Source organism: Candoia aspera, chromosome 12 (assembly GCF_035149785.1).
Source record: "Candoia aspera isolate rCanAsp1 chromosome 12, rCanAsp1.hap2, whole genome shotgun sequence".
Taxonomy (NCBI): Eukaryota; Metazoa; Chordata; class Lepidosauria; order Squamata; family Boidae; genus Candoia; species Candoia aspera.
The window spans coordinates 19,336,289-19,359,686 of NC_086164.1; the positions used below are offsets into that span (position 1 = coordinate 19,336,289).

General features: G+C 45.0%; 1 protein-coding gene across 1 annotated transcript in view; it reads left to right on the forward strand.

Moving 5' to 3' along the window:
* Positions 1 to 16,130, forward strand: part of SLC16A2 (solute carrier family 16 member 2) — an 84,195-nt gene extending 68,065 nt beyond the window's left edge. Inside the window, exons 2-6 of the mRNA XM_063313805.1 lie at positions 1,222 to 1,366; positions 6,984 to 7,446; positions 10,653 to 10,796; positions 12,827 to 13,055; positions 15,758 to 16,130. Coding sequence (XP_063169875.1) covers positions 1,222 to 1,366; positions 6,984 to 7,446; positions 10,653 to 10,796; positions 12,827 to 13,055; positions 15,758 to 15,978 — 1,202 coding nt within the window. The 3' untranslated portion in view covers positions 15,979 to 16,130. The remainder of the gene's footprint in view (positions 1 to 1,221; positions 1,367 to 6,983; positions 7,447 to 10,652; positions 10,797 to 12,826; positions 13,056 to 15,757) is intronic.
* The last annotated feature ends 7,268 nt before the right edge of the window (positions 16,131 to 23,398 follow it).

A 23,398-nucleotide genomic window follows, 5' to 3' on the forward strand; every position in this document is an offset into this window, starting at 1 on the left:
CAGTTTGCAGCTGGTCAGGCCCTCAGTGAGAAACCCTCTAAAAAGTGCTTAATCCTGGAAAAAATGTACTACTTATTTCAAGGAATAAATCCCTCTCCCCGTCCATCCATGGGGTTGCAGCGAAAAACCAGTAAACCAGTATTGATCCCCTTCAAAGGGGGAAACATGAAATCAGTGCATGAAGTGGGGGGCTGCTCTTTTTAACTTGACTACATGCAAAGAAAAAGAATCTACTTTTTTGGAACCCTCAAAATTATAAAAGGAAAAAGAAAGCTGAAAAAGGAACAGAAACGTACAGGGCATATATTCATAGGTATGCATATGTATATAAAGTCGCACAATAAACGTTTCAGTGAATGAAATGGAGTAAGTGAACAGAGGCATTCAGCTTGTGAAAAATGTGGTTTCTGATCACATGTGTCAATAGCAGTGCTTCTCAACCTTGATATCTTTAAGATGGGTGGACTTCAACTCCCAGAATTCCCCAGGCAGCAAGGCTGGCTAGGGGATTCTGGGAGTTGAAGTCCACCCATCTTAAAGTTGCTAAGGTTGAGAAACACTGGTCAAGAGCATTGGGAGTGAGATGCCCCCTTGGCTAATTGAGGGGGGGGGCTACAAAGAAATGTTGAGCACTTTGGCTGTCCGTGCAGAGAAACAGCGTCTTTTCAGGGTTCCTGACCAATATTCAAAGAAAGTGAGAACTGCAGCAGAGTGCAAGGCTTTTAACTTCAACTTGACAGGTGTCAACAGAATGCTTGTGGTGACCTGGGTCAAGCCCAGATGTTTGGTTTGATCTTCCAACAAGGGAATTCACCTTGCAGTGAAGAAACCCAGTAACTGTAGCATGTAAAGCATGCTGGCTGGGGAATTCTGGGAGTTGAAATCCACCCATCTTCAAGTTGCCAAAGTTGAGAAACACTGCCATAAACTGTGGTTCAGAAACCATAACATCCAAGTTCACACCACCCGTTCAGCCAGGACCAAGCCAGGCACTTGATGGGCTTCATGTGATAAGGGAGCATAGGCAAGGTCCAGCTTCCAAGGAGGGGACTCTAAAGGTCGAGCCAGACATCTATTCCTTCTGCTCTCAAGTCCAAGATCCAGTGTGTTTTTCTTCTTCACGCCACCAGCCGGGTTGGGGTTCTCCCTCACTTCCTGACATGTTGCAGGGGGTGGCCATTGCTGATGACTCCCCCTTTCCTCTCTTTTCTCCTCCTGCAGCCTTGGTTGGATCCATTGGCATGGGGATGGTTTTCTTTTGCTCTCCCATCGTCAGCATCTTCACTGACCGGATCGGGTGCCGGACCACTGCCGCCGCAGGAGCCGCCATAGCTTTCATTGGCCTCTTGTCCAGTTCATTCACCAAGTAAGGTTCTGAGATGGAGGTTGGAAGGGTCGAAAGGCTCACCAGCAAAGATCTGACCGGGGGCTCTCTTCCAATCTCTCTGAACACTTGAGCTCTGACCAAAGCCAACCAAGTCTCCCCCCCACTCACCTTCAGGGGATCTTTCAGGCAGAGGCACACAAATGTTAGAGATCTTCCAGACTTGACACCCCTGAAAGATATGACTGGAGATCAGCAGATGAGCTCAATGAAATGTCAATGCGGTGTCCTCATCACCTTCCATATTTGACCCGGGCCTACCAGGACCTTCTGGGATGGGACCCTCCTGGCACCAGGACCAGAGCAGACCTCAGCTCCAAAACCATGGCATGCCCTTCACACTTTGAGGAAGACCTGTAGAGTCGATTGGAGGGTGGGGAGGGGACCCCCAGCATGTCTTTGAACTGCTTGTTTCTGAAGACCTCTTGCAGGCAGCTACCACATTGAGGCAGAGGCTCAGTCTTGGCTTTTATGACCCCCCCCCCCAAGATGTTCCTGCATCGAGGATTGGTCCTAATTATGATCTTACTAACCAGCTATGCTCTTTTTCAAACTGTTCCATTCCTGCTTTTCCATCCCTCCCTCCCTCATCTCTGTTGCCGCTACCAACATCCCATTCTCTGCCTTCTGACTGCGGTGGCTAAGTTCACCCCGGATGATAAGCCCTTGCCCTAGGCGATTGCTAGTGCTTTATTAGAGGCCTATTCTGCCTCAGAGCAGCTTACATGGGGATCTCCCTTCACTATATTCCAATAACAACAGCCCTGTAAGGTAGGTTGGGGGAGACCGTGACTGGGCCAAAGTCGCCAAGTGAGTTTCAGTGGCTGAGGATGAACTTGAACCTGGGTCTTCCCACTTCTAGCCCAACTCTTAATACTACGCCACGTGGAGTGAGCAAGACACCGTTGCTACATTCACATAACGTGCTGTTCCCAAATACATACCTGGCTTAACCCAGTGCTTTGCTTCGGCTGGAAGGTGCTGGGTTGGAGAAGACAGGCTTCTAGCAAGGGGCCTATCAGGAATGTCCGGTGCCACGTGTGGCTTCCCAAAGACGTGGAGGTGAATCCCACGGGCCCTCCAGCCCTTGCTGGCACATTGCAGATGTAACAGAAGGGGGACCCAGTTAAATACTGGGAAGCAACCTGGTAAACTGTTTAATTTACTACAATTGAATTAAATCAAATCTAAGTTAGATTTTCTGGCCCTGTCCACCTCTTTGTCCTGCCCTGGCTTGCTTGCTTGCTTGCTTGCTTGCTTGCTTGCTTCCTTCCTTCCTTCCTTCCTTCCTTCCTTCCTTCCTTCCTTCCTTCCTTTTCCTCCCTCCCTCCCTGCCACCAAAAGGTCAGGCACACTCTCTGGCCCCAAACTGTTGCAGAGCCATTGTTGTTCCCAGGCAGGCTCTGGCTGGGAACGGGGGCCAGCCTACCACAGCTGGTCTGCAGAAACCCCCAGGAGTGTCGTCTCTTTGCTGTCCTTTAATGGCATCAGCCCTTGGAGGTAAGCCAGGTCAAGGAACAGGCACTGCAGGGATTCCTGGAATGCTGCTGATCGTTGCAGGGTAGAATAGCAGAACCCAGAATAGCTTCTCTCTGCCCCATCTGAGCTGCCCCCCCCACCCCGCAGTCTCCTCGTGCCTTCCCCCTTCCCCGGTCCAGGTCTCCATTCTTTCACAAGGGCTCATCTGCATCCTTGTAGGCCGGCCGTGGTAGCTCTGGATGGCCAGAGCTCCACTCCAATATATCGGGTGGGCCAAGGCTGAGAAATAAGCTTTTTTTGTCTGGCTAGAGATCTTTATCCCTTGCAAAGGATGTTTGTGGATTGGAAAATGGGGGAGACATTGGGCTACCAGCAAGTTTGGCTCAAGCAAACTTACTCTCTTCTGAATTTCCCTGCTTGGCTGCCTGTGGCTCATTGCGGTCATTTGCCTGTCCAAAAGGGTTTCATCCAGATCTTTTAGCTTTTAAAATAAGTGCTATTCCATACTGATACCATTAATAAAAATCATTATTTCTTTTAGGAAGTAGAGGAGGTTCATGCTTTCTTATAAGCCGTGGTGAAATCACAAAATATCTTTGTTGACTTAGTTTGGCTGTGTGCTCTAAACATCAGGATGTTAAACAAGGTTTAAGAGGGCCACAACTAGGGTCTGTGTCATCTGGGGCAAACATGGATTCTGCGCCCATTTTGGCGCCCCCCCCAGCACTCATTTTGGCATCCCCCCCCCAGTGCAGCGCCTGGAGCACATGCCCTGCTTGCCCCCCCCCCCCCAGTTGTGGCCCTGAGAATACATTTATCTCTCATTAAAATGGTTCTTTTCTCCTTTGCAGTGTGCAGCTCTGGTCAAAACACTGGATTCCTCTCCTGTTTATTTTCAGCCCTTTGAAATGTCTCTAGATTTGCCTTTGGCTGTCCATTAGATTTTCCACAGCTTTCCTTAAGGGGCACCATTAAAATTATTCAGACTTACACCCAAATCCAAATTATAGGCTAGTCCTCAAGTGAAGAATTTCCTGGAAGAATATGAAAATAAATATTAAGAATGCTGGGTTTCTACTTTAAAAAACATGCAACATTTGTGCAGCATCCCTCATTATGTTAATTTTCAGAGCCAACAACGCAGTCCAAATTATTTGCAGTTGAGGGATTATGTAAACGTAACAGTTGTTTGGTATTTTCAGGTTCTATTTGAATGCTATGCACTTTGGTGGATTTTTAAGATCCTCTTTTCCAACGCAACTATCTCCGAGTCTATTAGGAGTGTTGGGTTAGGAAGCTCTGGAAACTTCCCAGGAAAAAAGAAGAAGAATATTATATGGGATTCCCACCATACCCTTACCCAACACTAGTTAACAGGCCACAGTTGCTCTGTTTGTGTGACATGGTCTGCCAAAGTAAACCCTATTGTGGCATAACCTGGTATGTTCACACAACATAGTAAGACAGTAGCTCTTTTACACAAGTTGAACTACAAACCACCCCATCCCATTTTAACCCCGCCTGGCACATCATCCGAACTGAGTACACCTTTTCCCTCTTGCTCCCTCCTCCTCACTCTCCATGGCTGCCAGGGTTGATGGATGTTATTCATCAAAGCAGTTTAAATCGCCAAGAGATGCTCTTTTAATTCAGATTTCCCATGGCATAATTCAGACTCTTTCTGAGCATAGGCACCTGGCCAGAGATGGTCAGGAGAGTCAAGATGAGGGCCACAGTGGTCCAATCAAAGTGCTGCCTGTTTTTTATGCGTGACATGCACATAGTCCTTGCTTACTGACTGCCTTGTTCAGCGACCATTTGAAGCTACGATGGTGCTGAAAAAATAACTGTACAACCACGACCTTTGCAGTGTCCCTCAGTCACGCGATTGCCATTACAGTCAGTATATACTGTCCTGTGCCTGACTTGTTCTTTTCTTTTTTTCTCCTCCTCACAGAGCGGAGAGATTGGAGAGGAACAGATTACAAGAGAGTAAGCAGGCACACATTGTGGAATACACCGGCAGTTTGCTGAGCATGCTCAGGGTTGCCAGGCCACCACATTCTTTCCTATGAGTATTCCCCATTGTGTGCCTGCATACTCTATTATAATCTCTCCCTTACTAATGAATATAAATACAAACATTAATTCTCTTCTTGCTAATTATCCCAGCACCAGTATGAGCTTTCCAAAGGTGGGGGAGGGGAGAGGGGAAACCACCATTATAGTCATGTGATTTCCCACTTAGCGACCACTTCACTTAGCAACAGAGTTGTCAGTCCCAGTTGTGGTCGCTAAATGAGGACTACCTGTATGTGCAACGCACATAAAAAACGAACAGAGCCTTAGTCACACTGTTGGGGCCATCTGGACTTTTTTGACCATACCGTGCAGATACCCCGCCAGCCCTAATCTGGTGGTGAAAAGAATGGAAAAATACCTATTTCCTGTTCAACAGCCTTTCTGCTGCTCATGAGCAGAATCAAACACTTGTCACATACAGGATCAAAACTTCCATACTTTTCGAAGGAGAGAGTTCATTTCCTTCAGAAGAACAACTTTCCTGAACCTTTTTGAGCTTTTGAATCTAACTGATAGGAAGTTGGATGTCCATCTGCTGAAATCCAGCTCTGCCTGCCTAGATTTATTAGTGACGGGAATCCTCAAGCTTTAGCTGATCTTTGTCTTTTTTTGCTGACAAGCAAGCAGGTGGGCATCCTTCTAAAGAAAAGAGGGATCTGCAGCTGTTTGGTATTCTTATTTCGCAGGGATTCAAGCAGAATCTTCTTTCCAGGCCTTTGAATTGATTTATTTTATTTACTTAAAAGATATACAAGGCTGCCCAACTCAAGATTTATGAGCCACCAGAAAGTAAAGATTCTCTATAATGGGTGTGATTGATGCTTCCCTCTGGGGTACACAGCATCCTTTGGAAACCACCCCCACCCCATACCAGCACAAGGCCAGGCTTAAAGGCTGCATCCCAGGATCCATGCACTTATTCTCATCCCTGCCATGCTGGGCACAATTTGAAAGAACATACAGGCCATTCTTGTTATTTGCGGTAGTTACCTTCTGTGAAAATGCCGCAAATACTGAGTTAGCAAGCGCTGAAACCTCAGCCAGGAGCATGTGCATCGGGCGATTCCAATGTTTTGCCATTCCGCATGTCCACAAATAAGTGCGGCAACACCACAAGTACAGATTGGGGGGCTACAAATAGGTTTTCGCAAATGAGCAAATACGGAACTTGTGAATAACGAGGAATGCCTATACGGGTTAAAGTAAAATGCCAGAACGCTTGGCTTAATTCTAAGAGCATCAGAAGAACCCTTGTAGATTTGGCCAAAGGTGCATTTAGATTTTTGTCCTGGACCTCCTCAGTTTTTGAAGCAGGGTTTCCAGCAGATGCTTAGAGATCATGGTGACTAGCAGCACAAAAACACTGCCTACCCCTAGACATGTGTAGGAAGAGAGCGATGTCACTGCAGGAGGCATTGAAAATTGACAACGATGTCTCCTAACGCCGGGAGGTCACTGCCACTTACTTACACATGTATATTTTAAAACAAGCCATTTAAACCATGCACCAGCCAAACTGACAATTCTAAAAAGCATTTTAAAGGCACAAAAGAGAAAAGAACCAAACGAAAAAGCAATACCCTTTGCCGTTCCTGGTCCCACCTCATTCCACACTTCCAAATGCCACCCAACAAGGGATCTCTTCTTCTTTTCCAGGGCTTCGCAGAGTGCAGCTCACAGCCAACAACCAAAGTGCACTTAGGTCTTCAGCTGCACCGGTTCTATAACTCTTGGGGGAAAGAGAGGTAGCGTATTTGAGATTTCAAAGTGGATTTGCAATAACAAATTGAGAATAAAACATTCCAACAAATAATTCAGCAAACTATGAGAGTTAGAGGGCTAGAGACTGTCTCTTGGTTGAATGGATGGTAAGTTAGATCATGCCCGGCTGTGATGTGTTTTTATTTGTTTTATTGTAAGCCACCTAGAGTCACATAAAAGTGAGATGGGTGGCTATATAAATTGAGCTAATTAACGAGACAATAAGCCGCTCTGGAATTCCTTACCAAAAGCTGTTTTGGGATTCTGTTCTCCACAGGTCCCTGGAGGTCCGCTACTTCACCTACGGGATCCTCTTTGGAGGTGGCAGCTCCTTCGCCTTCCATCCCTCCCTGGTGATTCTGGGGCACTACTTCAAGCGGCGACTCGGTTTGGCCAATGGACTGGTGACAACCGGAAGCTGCTGCTTCTCAGCGGGCCTCCCGTTCCTCCTGCAGGTGGTTGGACGGACCCTGGGGACTTCTCACACTTTCCAGATGCTGAGCGCCTTTATGCTGGTCCAGATCTTCTTGTCCCTGACCTTCCGCCCCATGTTCCCGTCCATCTCGGGTCCTCATGACAGGGAGGAGGTCAGACCAGACAACCGGAGCTGGACACAACAGTGTGTCTCACAGATGCGGAAATATTTCAACTTGCGAGTCTTCAGGAGAAAGACTTACCGGGTTTGGGCGTTTGGAATAGCCACTGCAATCCTGGGATACTTTGTTCCTTACATGCATCTGGTGAGGATGCCGTGAGATGGAGAGGGAAGGGCGGGATGTGGGCTGCTCCTTGTCTTGTGGAAGAGAAGGGGACAGTATCAGTCCTACGAGGTGGACCAGGTTAAGAAACCAATGCCAAATAGGCCGGGACTATTTCTGTTGTAAAGCTGTAGTAACAGAATCTTGCAAGTCTGAGTGTGCTTCCTCCTCCTTCACTTTGCCTTCGTGTGAACTAGGGAGGGGCTTGTCTGAGACATTTTCTCACGTTACTTTCTTGGCCCGGGCTCAAGACCCTCTTATCTGACCCTTGCCTTGGTGGCGGCTCTTCCTGACCTTCAAGGCCATTCCCTTTACATGCAGAGGGTCCCGAAGGGATGGGGTTGGTCTTTAATGAAGCAGCCCTGCAGGAGAGCTGTCAGCGAGAGCAGGATGTCCCTTGGGCTGACGCTGGGCTGATGGGCTGATGACCTTCTGCTCAGCAAGCCTGGGTGGCCATCACGAAATGTCAGCGTTACAATACTGATCCTTCCTGTCTGTATAGGTGGCCGAGCACTTTCTGCCATTGTGGAACAACTGACTGATCCACTTAAAATGACCTAAGTGAGGGGTGTAAGACTTGTCTGAAATTGTCTTCCAAGATTAATTTACTCCTTCAATTTATATGCCTGCCCACCTCAAATACAATGCTTAAAAATCAGATAAAAACAATATAACAAAACCAGAAATAACATTTCTAGCAGCCGAGAAAAACAGCAGCCCTTTGGAACATCCTCCCCCCAGAGGTGAGACAGGCCCCCTCGCTCCTGGAATTTCAAAAAAGACTAAAGACCTGGTTTTGCCAGCAAGCTTGGAATGGGAGGGGGAACAGTGCCCTCGAGTGACTTTTGATGGACCTATTACACTCACGGACCGATAAAGAGCTCTCAGCCATCTAGATTCCGTCCCATTTTTATCTTTATTGTATTTGTAACTGTTCTGATTTAGAGTCTCTCCTTGGGAGGGAGATGGGTAGTGATAATGTTTGTTTGATTGATTGATTGATTAATTAATTAATTAATTAATTAACAGAGCCATGGTACAGGCTCAGCCACACATCCAGGGCCCCTAGCTTGTCGACAAAAGCAGGTCTTCAAGTCCTTACGAAAGGCCAGCAGGATCACTGCCAATCTGGAAGAATGATGTTCCAGAGAGTGGGCGCCCCCACAGAAAAGGCTCTCTTCCTGAGTCCTGCCAGATGACGCTCCCTAACAGATGGGACCCAGAGCATGCCTCTCTTGCCAGATCTAACAGGATGGGTAGATACAATCAGGGAGGAACAATCCCTCAAGTAACTCAGCCCCAACCCATGAAGGGTTTTAAACGTAACTACCAGCAGCTTGAATCGAACCTGGAAGCCTACTGGCAATCAGTGCAGAGCAGCAGTGTCCCATGCTCCAAGCTGCCTGCAATGCTGCATTTTGCACCAGCTGAAGCTTTTGAATACTCTTCAGAGCAGCCCCATGTAGAGTGCACTGCAATATTCTAATCAGGAGGTAACCAAGGGATGAGTGACCGTGAGCAGGAACAGCCACAATTGGTGCACAACACACAGCTGTGTAAAGGCCCTTCTAGCCACAGCTGCTACCTGCTCTTTAAGCAGGAGCTGCGAGTCTAGGAGGATGCCCAAATTGTGCAGAGGTTCTGTCTGGGGTGGTGCAACCCTACCCAGAATTAAAGATGAAAGTTCTCCAGAACCAGGGGATCCTAAAACCCGGAGCCAGGAGGTCTTGGCAGGGTTGAGTTGAAGCCTGTTGTTCCCCATCCAGACCCCCACAGCCTCCAGATACTGAGACAGGACTTCCATGGCATCTCTCAGGAGAGGGGAGAGGGGAGAGTACCGAGTCCTGCAGGGACATGAAGCAGGGGCTCTGGGCTGGACCTCTCCACCCCAGTTGCAGAGGTGGGGAACCTGTAGTCCTCCAGAAATTGTTGAACAAGTCTCAGGAGTCTCAATAAGCACGGCTGGAGATTGTGGCTGGAGCATCCTTTTAAGAAAGTAGAGAAGCAAAAAGGCTCAACAGAAGGTCCTGTATTTCCAGGGGCGTGGTCAGTCAAGAACCTCCGTCTCATCAGTTCTTAGTGTCCAGCACTAATAGAAAGAGGGTTCTGGTGATGAAAGAGAAAAACTATCTCACAATATCTCAGTCAAGATGTGATCACGGAACACTCTGCAGAGATCATGCAAGATGCAACGGAGGGCTGCAAAATACAATTGCCCCGTAATGCAGCACCTTTAGGACATGGGCAGGCAGATTTTTCAGCCTGGAGGGTCCTTGTTTTTTGGGGGGGGGCTTTCTGAAATGCCACAGGGGACACACGGGTGATGACCTCAAGATGTCACTGAGGTGAGCAGGGCTGAAATTTTAAATGCATGTTCGGGTGGTAGGGATTTTAGAAGCAAAAAGGATGCCTTAAGCTTTGCAGAGGCCAAAAGCACCCATGTTATCCATTAACCTCCCCCTCTCAAAAACAGAAAAGAAAAGAAAATTTGAGCTACCTTTGGGGGCTTTTAGGGAGTGCAATGAATGCCTAAAATTCCCACTCTATACCCCTCAAAAATATACAAAGGGGGGCCACAAATCATGGGTTATCCTCCCCTTTTTACAAGTAGTCCTTGCTTAATAACCACAACTGGGACTGGAATTTCAGTTGCTAAGAAAAGTGGTCATTAAGCGAATCTGACCTGATTTTACAACCTTTTTTGCAGCAGCGGTTGAGCAAATCACAGTGGGCATTAAGCAAACCACATGGTCGTTAAGCGAATCATGTGGTTTCCCCATTGACTTTGCTTGCCAGAAGCCGGCCGGGAAGGTCGAAAATGACAGTCATGTGACCATGGGACGCTGCAATGGTCATAAATGTGAACCGGTTGCCAAGTGCCCAGATCATGATCATGTGACCGTGGGGACACTGCTATGGTCATAAGTGTGAAGGCCAGCCATAAATTGGTTTTTTCAGCACCATTGTAAGTCCAAACTGTCACTAAATGAATGGTTGTTAAACGAGGACTACCTGTATGCCTTTCCTACTTTTGTGGGCTTACACTGTCTCTCATCAACCCAGAACAGTCCATAAGTGTCTCTTTTTACCAAGTGACACATTGGATCCAATTCTCCACCCATTTGCATCAGCAATCCTGAAGGCTGTTGGAGTGAACACAAGACTGAGGCCTCTTTTCCACTTTCCAGGTGAAGTTTGTGGAAGTGGAGTTCCAAGAAAAGGAAAGAGCATGGATTGTGCTGGTTTGCTTAGGAGCCATGTCGGGAGTTGGGCGCCTGGCCTCAGGACCAATTGGTGATCTCATCCCCGGACTGAAGAAGATTTATTTGCAGGTAGGGGATGAGTACCTGTTCCAGATTCACATTTATTTATTTATTACACTTCCTCTGGTATGTTTCATCTGCATGTGAGATGTTCTCCACTATCCACATACGACCTTGGGGAGAAAAGTGTGTCTAAGGTCCCAGGAGCGGGAGAACAGTAATTTCTAGTTTCATGGAGCAGAACCTTGCCCACTCAACCTACCTCATGGGATTCTTGAAGAGGTAAAATTAGAGAGATGTTCCTCCATCTATGTCTTCTTGAACTCTCAGAGAAAAAGGGGATAGTAATGCAACAAAAGCAGCAGTGGATTGGTCAAAGGACCTAGTGGAGACCAGGCATAGTGACCAGAAGATCCCTTTAATGCTCAAGAACACTGCATAGTTTGCTCTGGTATATCCTTTTTGATGTGGGTAGGTAGAAACAACACAGAGAACTTCCTCAAATTAGCTGATTCACACAACTTCCTTCCTTCTTGGTCTGTACTGTCCATTGTACCATGAATGCACTAGGCTATAATCGAGCAAAGAAGGTTAAACTTAATTAAGCTGAAGATGCAGTAGTGTGTAGATCGTCAGCCAACCCAGTGAAGCATACCAACACTTGGCACCCCAATACCTCTACAGGCACAGCAGAAGTGGTCTTATCCCAAACCATCTGTAGTTCAGATAGCTGAGGACCTCCATGGCCTCAGCTCCAAAATCAGATCTGAGCTTGGGATGTTCTGCAGGGTCTCCATACTGGGAGTCTTTCCTGTTGGCTGGGAAGTGTAGCTTATTTTATGTAACTCATTAAAAAAATCAGCAGAAAAAAGCCATTTGTGAACATTACAAAGGGAAAGATCTGCCTTCCAAAACTCCAGCGCTGGCCTAGATGTGAACTTCCATTCAGTGCCAAGGACAGTATGTTGTAAACTTGGAAACATGGTGGAGATTTGAGACGATTAAATAGAGAAAAATATATTTAGTGCATGGAAGCAGCTCTTTATGAGTTCATATAATGTGGTTAGCACACAAGTACTTTGCTAAGAGTGAGGGAAGGGCAGAAGAGTTGCCTTCATCTTCTAACTTTCTCCTCTTTGTTGCTTCCAAAAACTTCACATTCTCTGAAATTTAGCCTTATCTGTGCATCTCAGATATCTAGAACACATTGTCTTTGAATGCCTGGGGGCCTGGAAATTGAACCAAAGTATTCTAGTTGTCAACTCTTAAATGTCCTGATTAATTTGCTACCAAGGAGGGGACCTCTGGGAAAAAAGAAGAGAAAATGGAGGAAACAGGGTGATCTGTGACACGTGGGAAGGAGGAGAGATGTCCAGGAGCTTGGGAATGGAAGAGCTAATGAAACTAAAGTGGAAGACAGGATTCATGTTCTTTCAAAGAGAATTAATCATCTTGGCCCTGCCACAACTTCTTGACTCAAAGTGAGTTTTCAACCTATCAATGACCCACCAGCATAAATGCCCTTCCTGGTGGTGAGGCCAACCGTCATCTAGAACTGAGCGTCCATGAAAAGGTTTGGGCTGTCTTGCCCTCAGACTAGAGTGTCTGGAAAGTGATTTGTGCTCTGTGAACATAAGGCTATGAATAGAGCCTTGGATGTTCATCCTCCCCAACTGGAGATTGGGAAGATACTGCTCACGGGGGCCAAGGTTTCTGCAACAAACTGATGTAGCATTTGCAGAATGTCAGTGTTCAATTTAAAAATGAATATGGATGAAACTTGGTGAAATTTCAGTGATTTCAGGTGAAGATCAAAAAAAGTAGTGAGAGAGCAGGTGAGAACACCAAAATTGCATGCTTTTCAAGCAAGAATGAAGAAGCCTTGCATTTTCATATGATATCTCAGGGATGAAATGTCAGAAATCTTGTGAGTTTGGGTACTTGTATGAGAGAGAGAAAGAGAGAGAGAGAGAGAACTTCACCAACCACTTAGAAAGTGTGCTACTCACTAATCTTCTCAGTTCCCTTGTCCCCTTGTTTAGGGAATCTTCCACATTTGTCTTTGTTGTCTGAACGACATCACTGTTTTGCCTTCTCAGGTTGCCTCCTTCATCATCTTGGGTATCATGTGCATGATGTTGCTACAGTGCCAAGCATTTTGGGGGGTGATTGTCGTCTGCCTCTTCCTCGGACTTTGTGATGGACTCTTCACCACCATTATGGCCCCCATTGCCTTCGAGCTGGTCGGGCCCATGGAGGCTTCTCAAGCCATTGGATATCTCCTGGGACTCATGGCCATTCCAATGTCAGCTGGCCCCCCAATTGCAGGTGAGAGAATTGTCCAGCTTGATAACTCTAGGAGGAGGACTTCAGCTAGATGTTTCCAATATGTCTAATAAGTCCTTATCAAAATGAGGTATGAACGGTTGGTAGAGGAGGGACCACCTCAGAGCAGGCCTTCACCTTTAACCCAGGGTTTGTAGGTTCCTTGACTTGGCCAGGAATCAGTAGCTCAACTATCATTGCACTAACTGTAATTGATGTCCTAAACCACAGTTTAAACCACCCTAAAAGCACTCTCCAATTCTTCTTCTCACATATTGTCAATGATTGGACCCAAAAGTTTCAAACTTGGATTCATCACTCCATAATACTCTTTTCCACTGACCCTCATTCCAATCTTAGTGAGTTTTAGCATATCTTAGCCTTTTCAGCCTGTTCCCCTTCTGCATCTATGCATATGGCCAAATATGTGTTAAGTGAATAATGTACTACGTACTGTGGCTTATCTATTTCAGGTTTTCATCAGCCTGGATAGGATGACTCCTAAAGGCCAAGCAATAACCGTGGTTGGTTCATTTGGATTATCACTATGCAAACCATGGTTGCCAGCCTACTGCGATTTCTGATATTAATTTGCTGGTTAACTGTAAGCCATAGCTTGTCACTCCAGCTCCCCTGTCAAATCATAGGCAGATTTTTTTAGCCACAGTTTAGTGTGATAGTCAGATTGAGCCAGTATACCAAAATACTCTCTTCTAAATTCCCATCCTCCAGATATATCAGATTTGTTCTCAGGGATTTCTTCATAGTTAAGGAAACTGATGACTTGCTATGGGCTGACAGACCCATTTTGCAGGCACTTACTTGCAAGAAGAGGGAAATGTGGTCTGGGTGCTCCTTTTCGCTTTGAAATTTCTTTCTTTCTTCTTTCCTTCAGTGATCTTTCATGGGGGCTGTACTTTAAATTAATTATTATCAAAGTTTTCCTTCTGTTCCATTAAACATTTCAACTGTTCAAGGTCTCGGAGTAGCACCCCAAATACTTTGGGATTGTCTGCAGCCCTGAGTCTGCAGACTGGGCATATCTGATTTAGATCATCTTTGTAAATTCCTTTTGAATACTCAAAAATCCTCATGGAATTACTAGTTTTAATATTCCTAGCAAAATGTCGAAAGGAGGGGTTTAAAATGCATCACCTCAGTAGCCAACGGAAGTATTTGCTAACTACATCTTCATCTTTCAGGCTAATACTGACATCCATCAAATTATTTGTGCTTCAAGTTGTATAAGAAAAACCTCTAAAACAGCATAGTGGGGTTCATAAGCACTAATAAGTAATATAAGCTGGCCATTGTGTAAACGCTGGCTGAATTATGACAGTGTTTGAAAACATTCTTTTTAATTTGGCAACTATCAACAGCCCCTGATTATTATCCTGCTTTGAAAATAGCCAAATGTTCCTTAATAAAGTCCATTTTCCCAGATTAAAAAGATTTAAAGATTTGTAGAAGAGATGGTGCAGCTGTTTCCTGATGGAAAGATCCTGGCCAATTTTACCTCTTCTTCTGGGAATACATTTGTACTCTTTAAAAACAAGCATGCTCCTCCTCCCAAACCCAGTCATCTGAATTTGGAATAAGTAACATTTAGCAAATAATTTTTATCAAAAACCCGTTAAAAGCAAAACTGAAAGGCTTGCCATTTGAATTCAAGGCTCAAAGGCAACTCTTACAGCTCAATGCTATAAATAATAACAGAAATTTCATTTAGTTCAGGCTGCCTCCAATTAAAATGAGGGCAGCGTTTGGCAAAGGGCTCAGAGTCATGGGGTGGATGGCAACCAGTTATCACCATCTGTCAGACTTTATACCAGAACCAGCAATAATTCTCCTTTCTCCAAAAACTTGATCCCTCACTCAGTGGCTAACTATAGAAGCTTCAATGACAAAGCCCAGCTAGGGAAGTAGGTTTTATTGTAAATAAGAAAGAAGTCACCTACTGTAGAACATAGGCAACAGGCCCTCTGTGTATATGTGTGTTAGATCCAGGATTTAAATCCTAGGCCTTTTTCTTCCATCTTTCTGAATCAACGGACTCTTAGCTGTTCTTTTCCTAGCCTTGAAGGTTGACATCACTTATGTCTGGCCTCACTTCCCATCTTGCCATCTTCAGCCCTTACAAGAAGAATGGGGATGAGGAAAGATTGAAAGTACAAGAAGAATGGGGATGTCTTAAGAGCAGAACCACTTAGCTGTAAAGACCAGAAAACAGTTCTTTGGGAGATCATGAAATGCCACTTGATTTTGCCATTTTAGCTCGGCCTTTCCAATGTCTGAGACTGCAGCTCTCATCCATCAGCCAGCTTGGCTGGCGGATGTGTTGTCTGATCATGAGGATCATTGTAGTTCAGCAGCACAGGTCAGAAGTCAAAAGGATGGAAGAGCTGCTCTGACAAATTAAGGTCAAAAAGTTCCTCCTTGATCTGGCTGACATCCCATTAGCTTGGTTCTTGGAGCTAAGAGCTGACATGTAGGCAGAATCCTGGTTTCCCAGGCTATCAGTTCAAAGTTTAAATCCAGACATAGTTATCTGAGTCCAGAATTCTTTTTCTTCTCCCTCTGTCTCTTTATTCTTGGGCATAAAACGGTAGTGAAGTTGCTAAGACCTTATAAACCCAAGGGCAGACAGCCCCCGGATGACTTTCACTTTTTATTATAGGTTACATGCTTTTCTTCTCCTTTTTTAGGACTTCTCCGTGACCATTTTGGGAATTACCAGCTTGCCTTCTACTTTGCTGGAGTTCCTCCAATAATTGGAGGACTCATTCTTGCATTTGTTCCCTTCATCCATCAGTGTCAGCCCAAGAAGAAACGACTGGATTCGGGGAAAGACAAGATGTTGGTTTCAGAGATGGTCCTGAATGGAGAGCTCCTCCCAGGTTCTCCAACCACAGAGGCATACATCTAAAGCTACATTGTAAACTCTGACCCTGGTTACCCACCCTGTCACCAGCAGCATTTTCTGACCCCTGTCTGAGCCAAGATCTTTTGAAAGAGGAACTTAGCCTCTTCAGTGATAGCAGAAAATCACCCTGTTGGTAAACTAAAGACAATCCTGATTGGATACTTGGCTTTCAAGTTGATTTTGAGTTTCCTTTGCCTCTTTCTTTCCTATTGAAGACTTTCTAATCGTTCTGTTGTTTATTTCCCTGCTGTGATTTTTTTTCTAGTTGGCACATTAGTGGGTTAATCATAGATGACTGTGATAACATTTTAATAGATTGTGTTGGACCAATCCCCCTCTCCTTCCCACCAGAATGGATTATGTAGCCCTACTTAGATAATTTGCTGACAGTGAGTTTAAATCCACTGGAAACTCCATTAGGAGTTAATTGTGAAGCTGCCAAATTCTCAGAAGTAGATTAGTACATACTCATGGAAACAGAGGGACAGTAGTCGGGTGGGTGGATTCTCAATCATTTTCTGATAAGTTTTCTTTTCACTAGCAAGTTCAACCTTTCCCTCCTGACTCCCTTAAATCTGTCCCTGAACATGTAATTAGGCATTATGTTTTTTTCCTTCCAGTTCCACTGAGTTGTGAATTCGTTGTTTGATTTTATTTTTATTTTTTTGCATATTAAACGTATCTCAAAAGGAAGAATAATTTCTCATTTCCGGCTACAGTTGAGGGAGGCTGTTGGGAATCCTGCTCTCTTTGAGACCTGAAAGATGCATCTTAGAGGCTCTCCAATCTCTTGATTTGGGGGATTCCATTGCAGGACTTGCTTGAACTCCCAACTGTAATGGTTTCAAGAAAGGTAGCTGGAAAAAAAAACACAGGATTCTTTGCTTTTGTGTCGCTCCATATTTAAAGGTGGACATGCTCTTAGGACAATCTGTGTTACTAGCAAGGTGTCGTGGCTCTTCTGGCATTGAACTGGAGTGGCAAATGGACATTTATCTAAGACCATCTTTGCATAAGTCCTTCATATAACAGAATCTACAGCCCTTGTGTAGAATCCAGTTTCAGGAAATGAAGAAGCAAAGCCCTAGGTTCAAGTTGGGAGGCTGGTCCCTAGAGACCATACAGCTCTGTATGTGTGGACATATGGATCCATTAGCCTGGAGCTCCATGGATCTAAGGTGATCTCACCCAGGGAGAAGGATGTTCTGTAGTTGTACTTTCCTGGCAAGATGATGGAGTTCTTCTCTTCATAGGAACCGGCGTGTAGATTACAGAAGCAACAGAAAGCTACAGTAGGTATTTTCCCAAAGAAAAAAATCTGTTTTAGCCCAAATGAGCACTTGCTTTGAACCCCGCATAGAAGTTTCCCTGTTTGCCCATCTTACCCTTGGCATTTAATGTTAGGGTCACCCATCTTTTGGTAGCAGACCAGGGGTGGGATGATGATGGCCAGGGGACAGATTTCTAGTCACTTGATATAATGGGCATTATATCAATAGTTCCTTGATTAGGGTGTATTGTGCTGTTTGATGGTTCATCTGCTGTTAATCCTAGTGTTGATTTTTGCATATCTGGATGTTGATTGCTGGCAAGGAGGTATTCTGGTCTTTTGGCTTTTCTATTGTCTCTTCTGAATGACATGTAAATGTTTACCTCTATGTGTCTGTTGAAAAGGAACTATCAAGGAACTATTAACGCAGGCAGTCAACCAAGCAGCAAACAACAGCCCAATCAAAGAACTCCCAAGGAGAGAGCAACACCCCCCCCCAACACAAGCAGGGCAAGCCACGGTATGTAAGCAGAGAGCAAGGCCCACTCCCTCCTTGCACTGAAGATGTTGCCTAGTCTGGCAATGAGACGTCTGCAAGGAAACAACAAGGCTCAGGGAGCACCAAAGATGCCACAAACCTTAGATTTTGTGGCAGTCGTACAGTATTTTGGAGAGGGCATCAGGAAGTGGGCAGCTGAAAAGTTAAACTTGGTAAAGCACAAAATTGTTTTTCTGTCCTTCAGTGAAGTTTATCTTCAGCAGATAGCTTGTTGCTGCAAACATCAACTCTTTGGGGCTTGGTTGTGTGTAATCCTGTAAACCATTTTTCTTAAATAAGGCCAAAATGGTTTCCATAAAACTCTTGGAGGTGTTTTCAGAGACGCTTGCAGTTTTTTCCAGGTCATGTTGGATTACAGCCCCCATTATTCCCATCCACCATGGGACCTGTCATGCAATGCTTCTGGAGAAGTGGAGCTGGGGAAGGCCATGGGAGAAGATGGGCAATTGAGCAAGGACAGCAGTCCAAAATGGCCAAAGATGATGTCTGTCTGGATGTGGCTGTTCACTCTAAGAAGGTCTACTAATAAGTGCCAATTTGTATTTCCACATTATGACAAATCTCCCCCCCACCCATTATTCCTAGGTGGCACTTCCATTTTTTTTTTAATCCATTCATTCATGTCCAATTCTCAGAGACTGCCTGGACAAGTCCCTGCAGTTTTCTTGGAAAAGTTTTTTAGAAGTGGTTAGCCATTGCCTCCTTCCTAGGGCTGAGAGAGAAGGACTGGCCCAGGGTCACCCAGCTGGCTTTGTGCCCAAGGTGGGATTAGAACTCCCGGTCTCCTGGTTTCTAGCCTGGTGCCGTCACCACCACACCAAATGGGCTCTGGCACTTTCATAAATCAGCATGTGTTAGACAATCACTTCAGAGAGCAACTTTAAAACTTCTGTTTGTAGCAGAACCTGTGAGCTGTTGTCCCTCCATGCCCAGATATGGGGTCCTTTCCCCAAGAAATCCCACTGGCCTGGGAAGAGCTCACAAATGCTGGTGTGGGGCACCATCCCTCCCCTCGAGCAACACTTGGAAGGATGGGCTGTTGTTTCCACTCCCTTCTCATGGGCTTCGGGGAAATGTTGTGGTCCTCTGCTGGAAACAGGATACCGGAATCAGTGCCCCCTGAGCCAACAGGGGTATTCTTGGCACAATATGTAGGAATCACAGAAGGATTGTACTTCGGTCTCCCCAATGGTTTGAGGATTAGCCTGCTGCCCAGCAGAAGTGGCATTCTTCCTTTCCAAAGCTTTTTTTAAAACAGCATAAATCAGGATTAAAAAAACCCAGTGGGCATCTATGCCAAGGGCTGCAGATGAAGAAACTGACTTTAGTTCGTATTAGAGGGAAAGGGGCACATGGAGGTGTGTATCCGTCTCCATTTGCGGTGCTTGGTTAGATAAGTTGCATTTTTATATATGGACATCATAGTTGGAGGCCAAAACCACCCCTGAAAGGCAGGCTTGAGCATCGCTTCGCCTCACTTTCATTTGGCGAAGGAAAGTTTTCTCCTTTCCTTAAGGACCTCGAGAGAAGCCATGCAGGAAAAGCAAATCATCTGACGTAAAACATTAACCCAGATTGGTGACAGGGTCCAATTAATGGAGGCTTGTCAATGTTCTCTTGTCCAGAAGTGCCATCTCCTTTCCTAGTTTGCTTCTAATTTCCTAGTTTCCTGACTCATTCCTGGGATGTAGTTTTACTGGTTTTTAGCCTTATTCAGGGTTTGGTTCTTCACTGCCACCTATCAACAGAACTGCCGATGCTCAACAGGCTGAAAAGCAGTTTGACACCCCCCCGCACAATGTTCCTTGGCTATCCAAACTTTGAATTGGGGTTTCCTTGGGGGCTCAGTGCATCCTACAGACCTGCATAGCAACAAAAAAAACCAGCCCTCTGGAGCAATCCATAATAGATGGAGAACTTCTGCACAGATAGATAGTTTATTTCTAACACACCTTTTAAACACCTTTTACAAAAGGAGAATATGTTGGTTTTCTCCAGTCTAGTATTCTTCAGTTGTTTTAAGATTTCTGCACCCAGAATTCCCAGACCTCCTGGGCAATTGCCATGCCAGCTAAGAATGCTGGGACTTGTAGTCCAATGCTGCCCAGAAGGCCTGGATTCAGGAAAGCTGCATTAGGTTTTCTCAAATATTTAAATTTCTAAGTAATAGAATTATTATACCAATACTCAAAATAATCAGTACATTCACCTGCATACCATTTCCAGTGTTTTAATTGGTATTAATGTTAATTACTTGTTTTGATCCTTTACTGCTATTAGCCAGTTTGGCGTTCGCTGTACAAAAGCAGAAAAGAAACATTTATAAAAGTGGGATATAAATGTTTTTCTACATGTTTTTTAAACTCAAAAACTAATGAGCCTAGATTAAAATTGCAATGATGTGAGCGTTTTTTAGTATATTTGTACATTGGAGAAATATATAACAATCTATTTAAAATTAAGGAAAACATATTTTTTAAAAAGCCGCATGGCTGTTGGCTTTTCTGACATCATGCTGGAAGCCAATGGAAATTCTAGTAACTGATTGTCTACAAGCTGTTGCTAGACCCTATTCAGATATTAGCACAGGGAGAGGTAAACAGGTGACAGGAAATGTCATCAGCTAAAATCAGGCCTCACTGAGATTAGGGACAGTTAGTTGAGGACTAACCCCATTTTCCCTGGTCAACTGTGTCATGAGAACAAGGATCAGGGGATACATTAATCTCCCACAACGCTGGCAAAAGTCAGATTGCCGTAGCAACTCTTTCCCTTTTTTATTTTTTACTTTCCATGTATTTCCCTGTGGCTGTACAGTATAGAGGAGTGGGAAAATGGAGCAGAGTAGATAACCACCATCCCCAATTGTGTCTAAATTGATGCTGATCCCAGCTGGTCCAGCATGGAAGTGACAGCCTCCCAGCTCCCTTGGTGGTGGCTGAGACCACAGCAGAGAGGGCTGCTCCTCATTGCAGTGAGATCTGTGACCATGTGCTGTGAGTTCATGGGAGTTATGTTTAACTGGGAAGAATAGCTGAGTCAGTCCTACCATACCCCCCCCCCTTTTTTTTTTTTAATCCATTCAATCATGTCTGATTCTGGACAAGTCCCTGCAGTTTTCTTGGCAAGGTTTTTCAGAAGTGGTTGGCCATTGCCTCCTTCTCAAGGATGAAAGACAGTGACTGGCCCAAAGTCACCTAGCTTTGTACTCAAGGCAGGACTAGAATTCATGGTCTCCCGGTTTCTGGCCTGAAACCGCTACGCCAAACTGGCTGTCTACCGTACCCTATACTGTATGCTAAATATGGGTGTGTGGTCATCAGCTAAAAAGGTGGTGCATTTTCATATCTCCTGAAGGACCACTGATGGGAGTTTTAACCATTCCTCTCCTCTGTGGATCCATCCTAAATCCAACCCTTCTGAAGCTGCTCTAAAACACACAGTTAAAATTTAATCTCAGGACTTGGGAGCTGGAGAAGGCAATCTTCAGTGGACCAAGAAGGAAGGATTCAGTCTCTCCACAGTCCACAGTTTAACCATGATGAGACTGGCATTGCAGAGCATCATTCCTTCTCCAGTTTGTGTAATAGAGTTAGAGATGGTCCATATTTGGGAGTATTTTGATTCCTTATGGAGCAAGACCTGCTACATGGCTGAACTTCCTTTTGATGCCTCCACTTTCTTCTCATGGATGCTCACTGTATCCCAGCAGCAGAACCAGGCTATTTGTCCATCTCTAGGTATCACCCGTTAATGCTGTTATTTTACAGCCTTGTACTCTTGCAGGATATGAAACATACATTGGAAATATCTGTACCATCTGTTGCTTTACAGCTTGCCAACAATCCCCTTACTCCAGATTTTGGTTTAAAATTAATCTCTGCAGGTTTTCTACATGTCTCCTACTTAAGGTTCTGAGATACAGCCATGAAACTTGAGTTTGTTGAATAACCTACAGTTGATTACATTCAGACATTCTAAGCCCTAAGGCAGAAGGGGCAACCTTTTCCAGGCTGGAGGTGCGGGGGAGTACTTTTTTTCCTTTTTGTCTTTGCTGGAGGCAACAGGAAGTTTTGCCAATGATGTCACAATTTCTTGGCCTTTTTTAGGAAGAGAAGGGGCAAAATGGAAACCTAAAAGCTTGCAGAAGCTCAAAGGGTTCATTTTGCCCCTTGAAACTCTCCAGATGGGAAAATATATTTTATTATTTTATTATTTTAGAAACGCATAAGGCCACCCAGCTCTACAACAACCCCGGGTGGCATTCAATAAAAACAGTCCTACAGTATAATTAAAATGAACCACCCAAACACCACAAGAGACACAACCATTAAAGACAATCAAACAGGCAGGACCTGCCACCCACTCTAACCCGGTCTGGGTAGGAGTCAGGGGCATCTCAAGCAGGATGGAGTTCCAGCCTATAATGAGTGCCTTAAGCCTCTACCAAATGGCTTTTGCCCCTTAAAATCACCCAAAGCACCCCATTAGACAAAAAAAGTCAAACAATTCAGCCTTGTCCTTGGGCCTCATATATTTCTGGGTTGTGAGTTGGCTGTTCCCTCTTGGGGTGCACCTGTTAAGCCAAGATATGAAAAGCAAAACCTTATTATAGGCCAGGGTTTCTCAACCTTGGCAACTGTGAGATGTGTGGACTTCAACACCCAGAATTCCCCAGCCATGCTGGCTGGGAAATTCTGGGTGTTGAAGTCCACACACCTTAAAGTTGCCAAGGTTGAGAAACCCTGTCTGATAGGGAAGCTTAGCTACTGTGTTTTCCCTCCCCAGTCCTTACACACCTGGGGATGAAATGCTAAATCTCAAAATTCATCTGCAGGAGAAGCCCTTCTGATCCAGCTGTCTCCTAGAGGAGAAATTAGATGCGTGACCTAAGCATGTTCCATGTAACCTGATTGCATTTGTTCAACTTGTGTGACACCCTTTATTTTTTTAAAAAAATGCTTAAATGTTCTTTGTGACTGTTTTTCACAGAGAGGTGTATAGCTCATTATTTCCAAAGCTTTTTCCTTTCTCCTCTGGGCAGTTTCTCTGCTTCCCAAGACAATCATACGTATCAAATGTTCAATGTTTTGCTAATCTCTCTAACTCGTCTGTGTTACGATAATTAATCACATTTTTTGTACAGTTGGTTTTTCTCCTGGGTAAATCAAGGACGAGCAACCTGAGGCCTGGCACTTGTGTGGCCCTCAGAGCCACCTGTGATCACAGCTGCTCAAAACTGGTGGCATGGTTCCCTGCCACTTTGAGGTAGGAAATGGGCATTGGCAACAGGGGGGTTAAAAAGTCAACATGGCAGCCACAGCTACCCTCTCTAAGCCTCACCCTTTTTGTACATGTGTTTCATGCAGGATACATGTAAAACAGATCAGAGTTTTGATCATGATCACCATCTTTTGTCACACACCCCTTGGATGCCCTTGGTAAGAAACCAGTGTTGTAACTCATAAAATATACTTAACATGGTTTCATTAAACGAAACCAAGAACCCCCCCCCCATGTGCTATGGTTTCTGAACTGAAATAATATTGAATACTGGGCTGCTAAAAAGGTTGCTCTCCCTTGAGGTAGAGCTG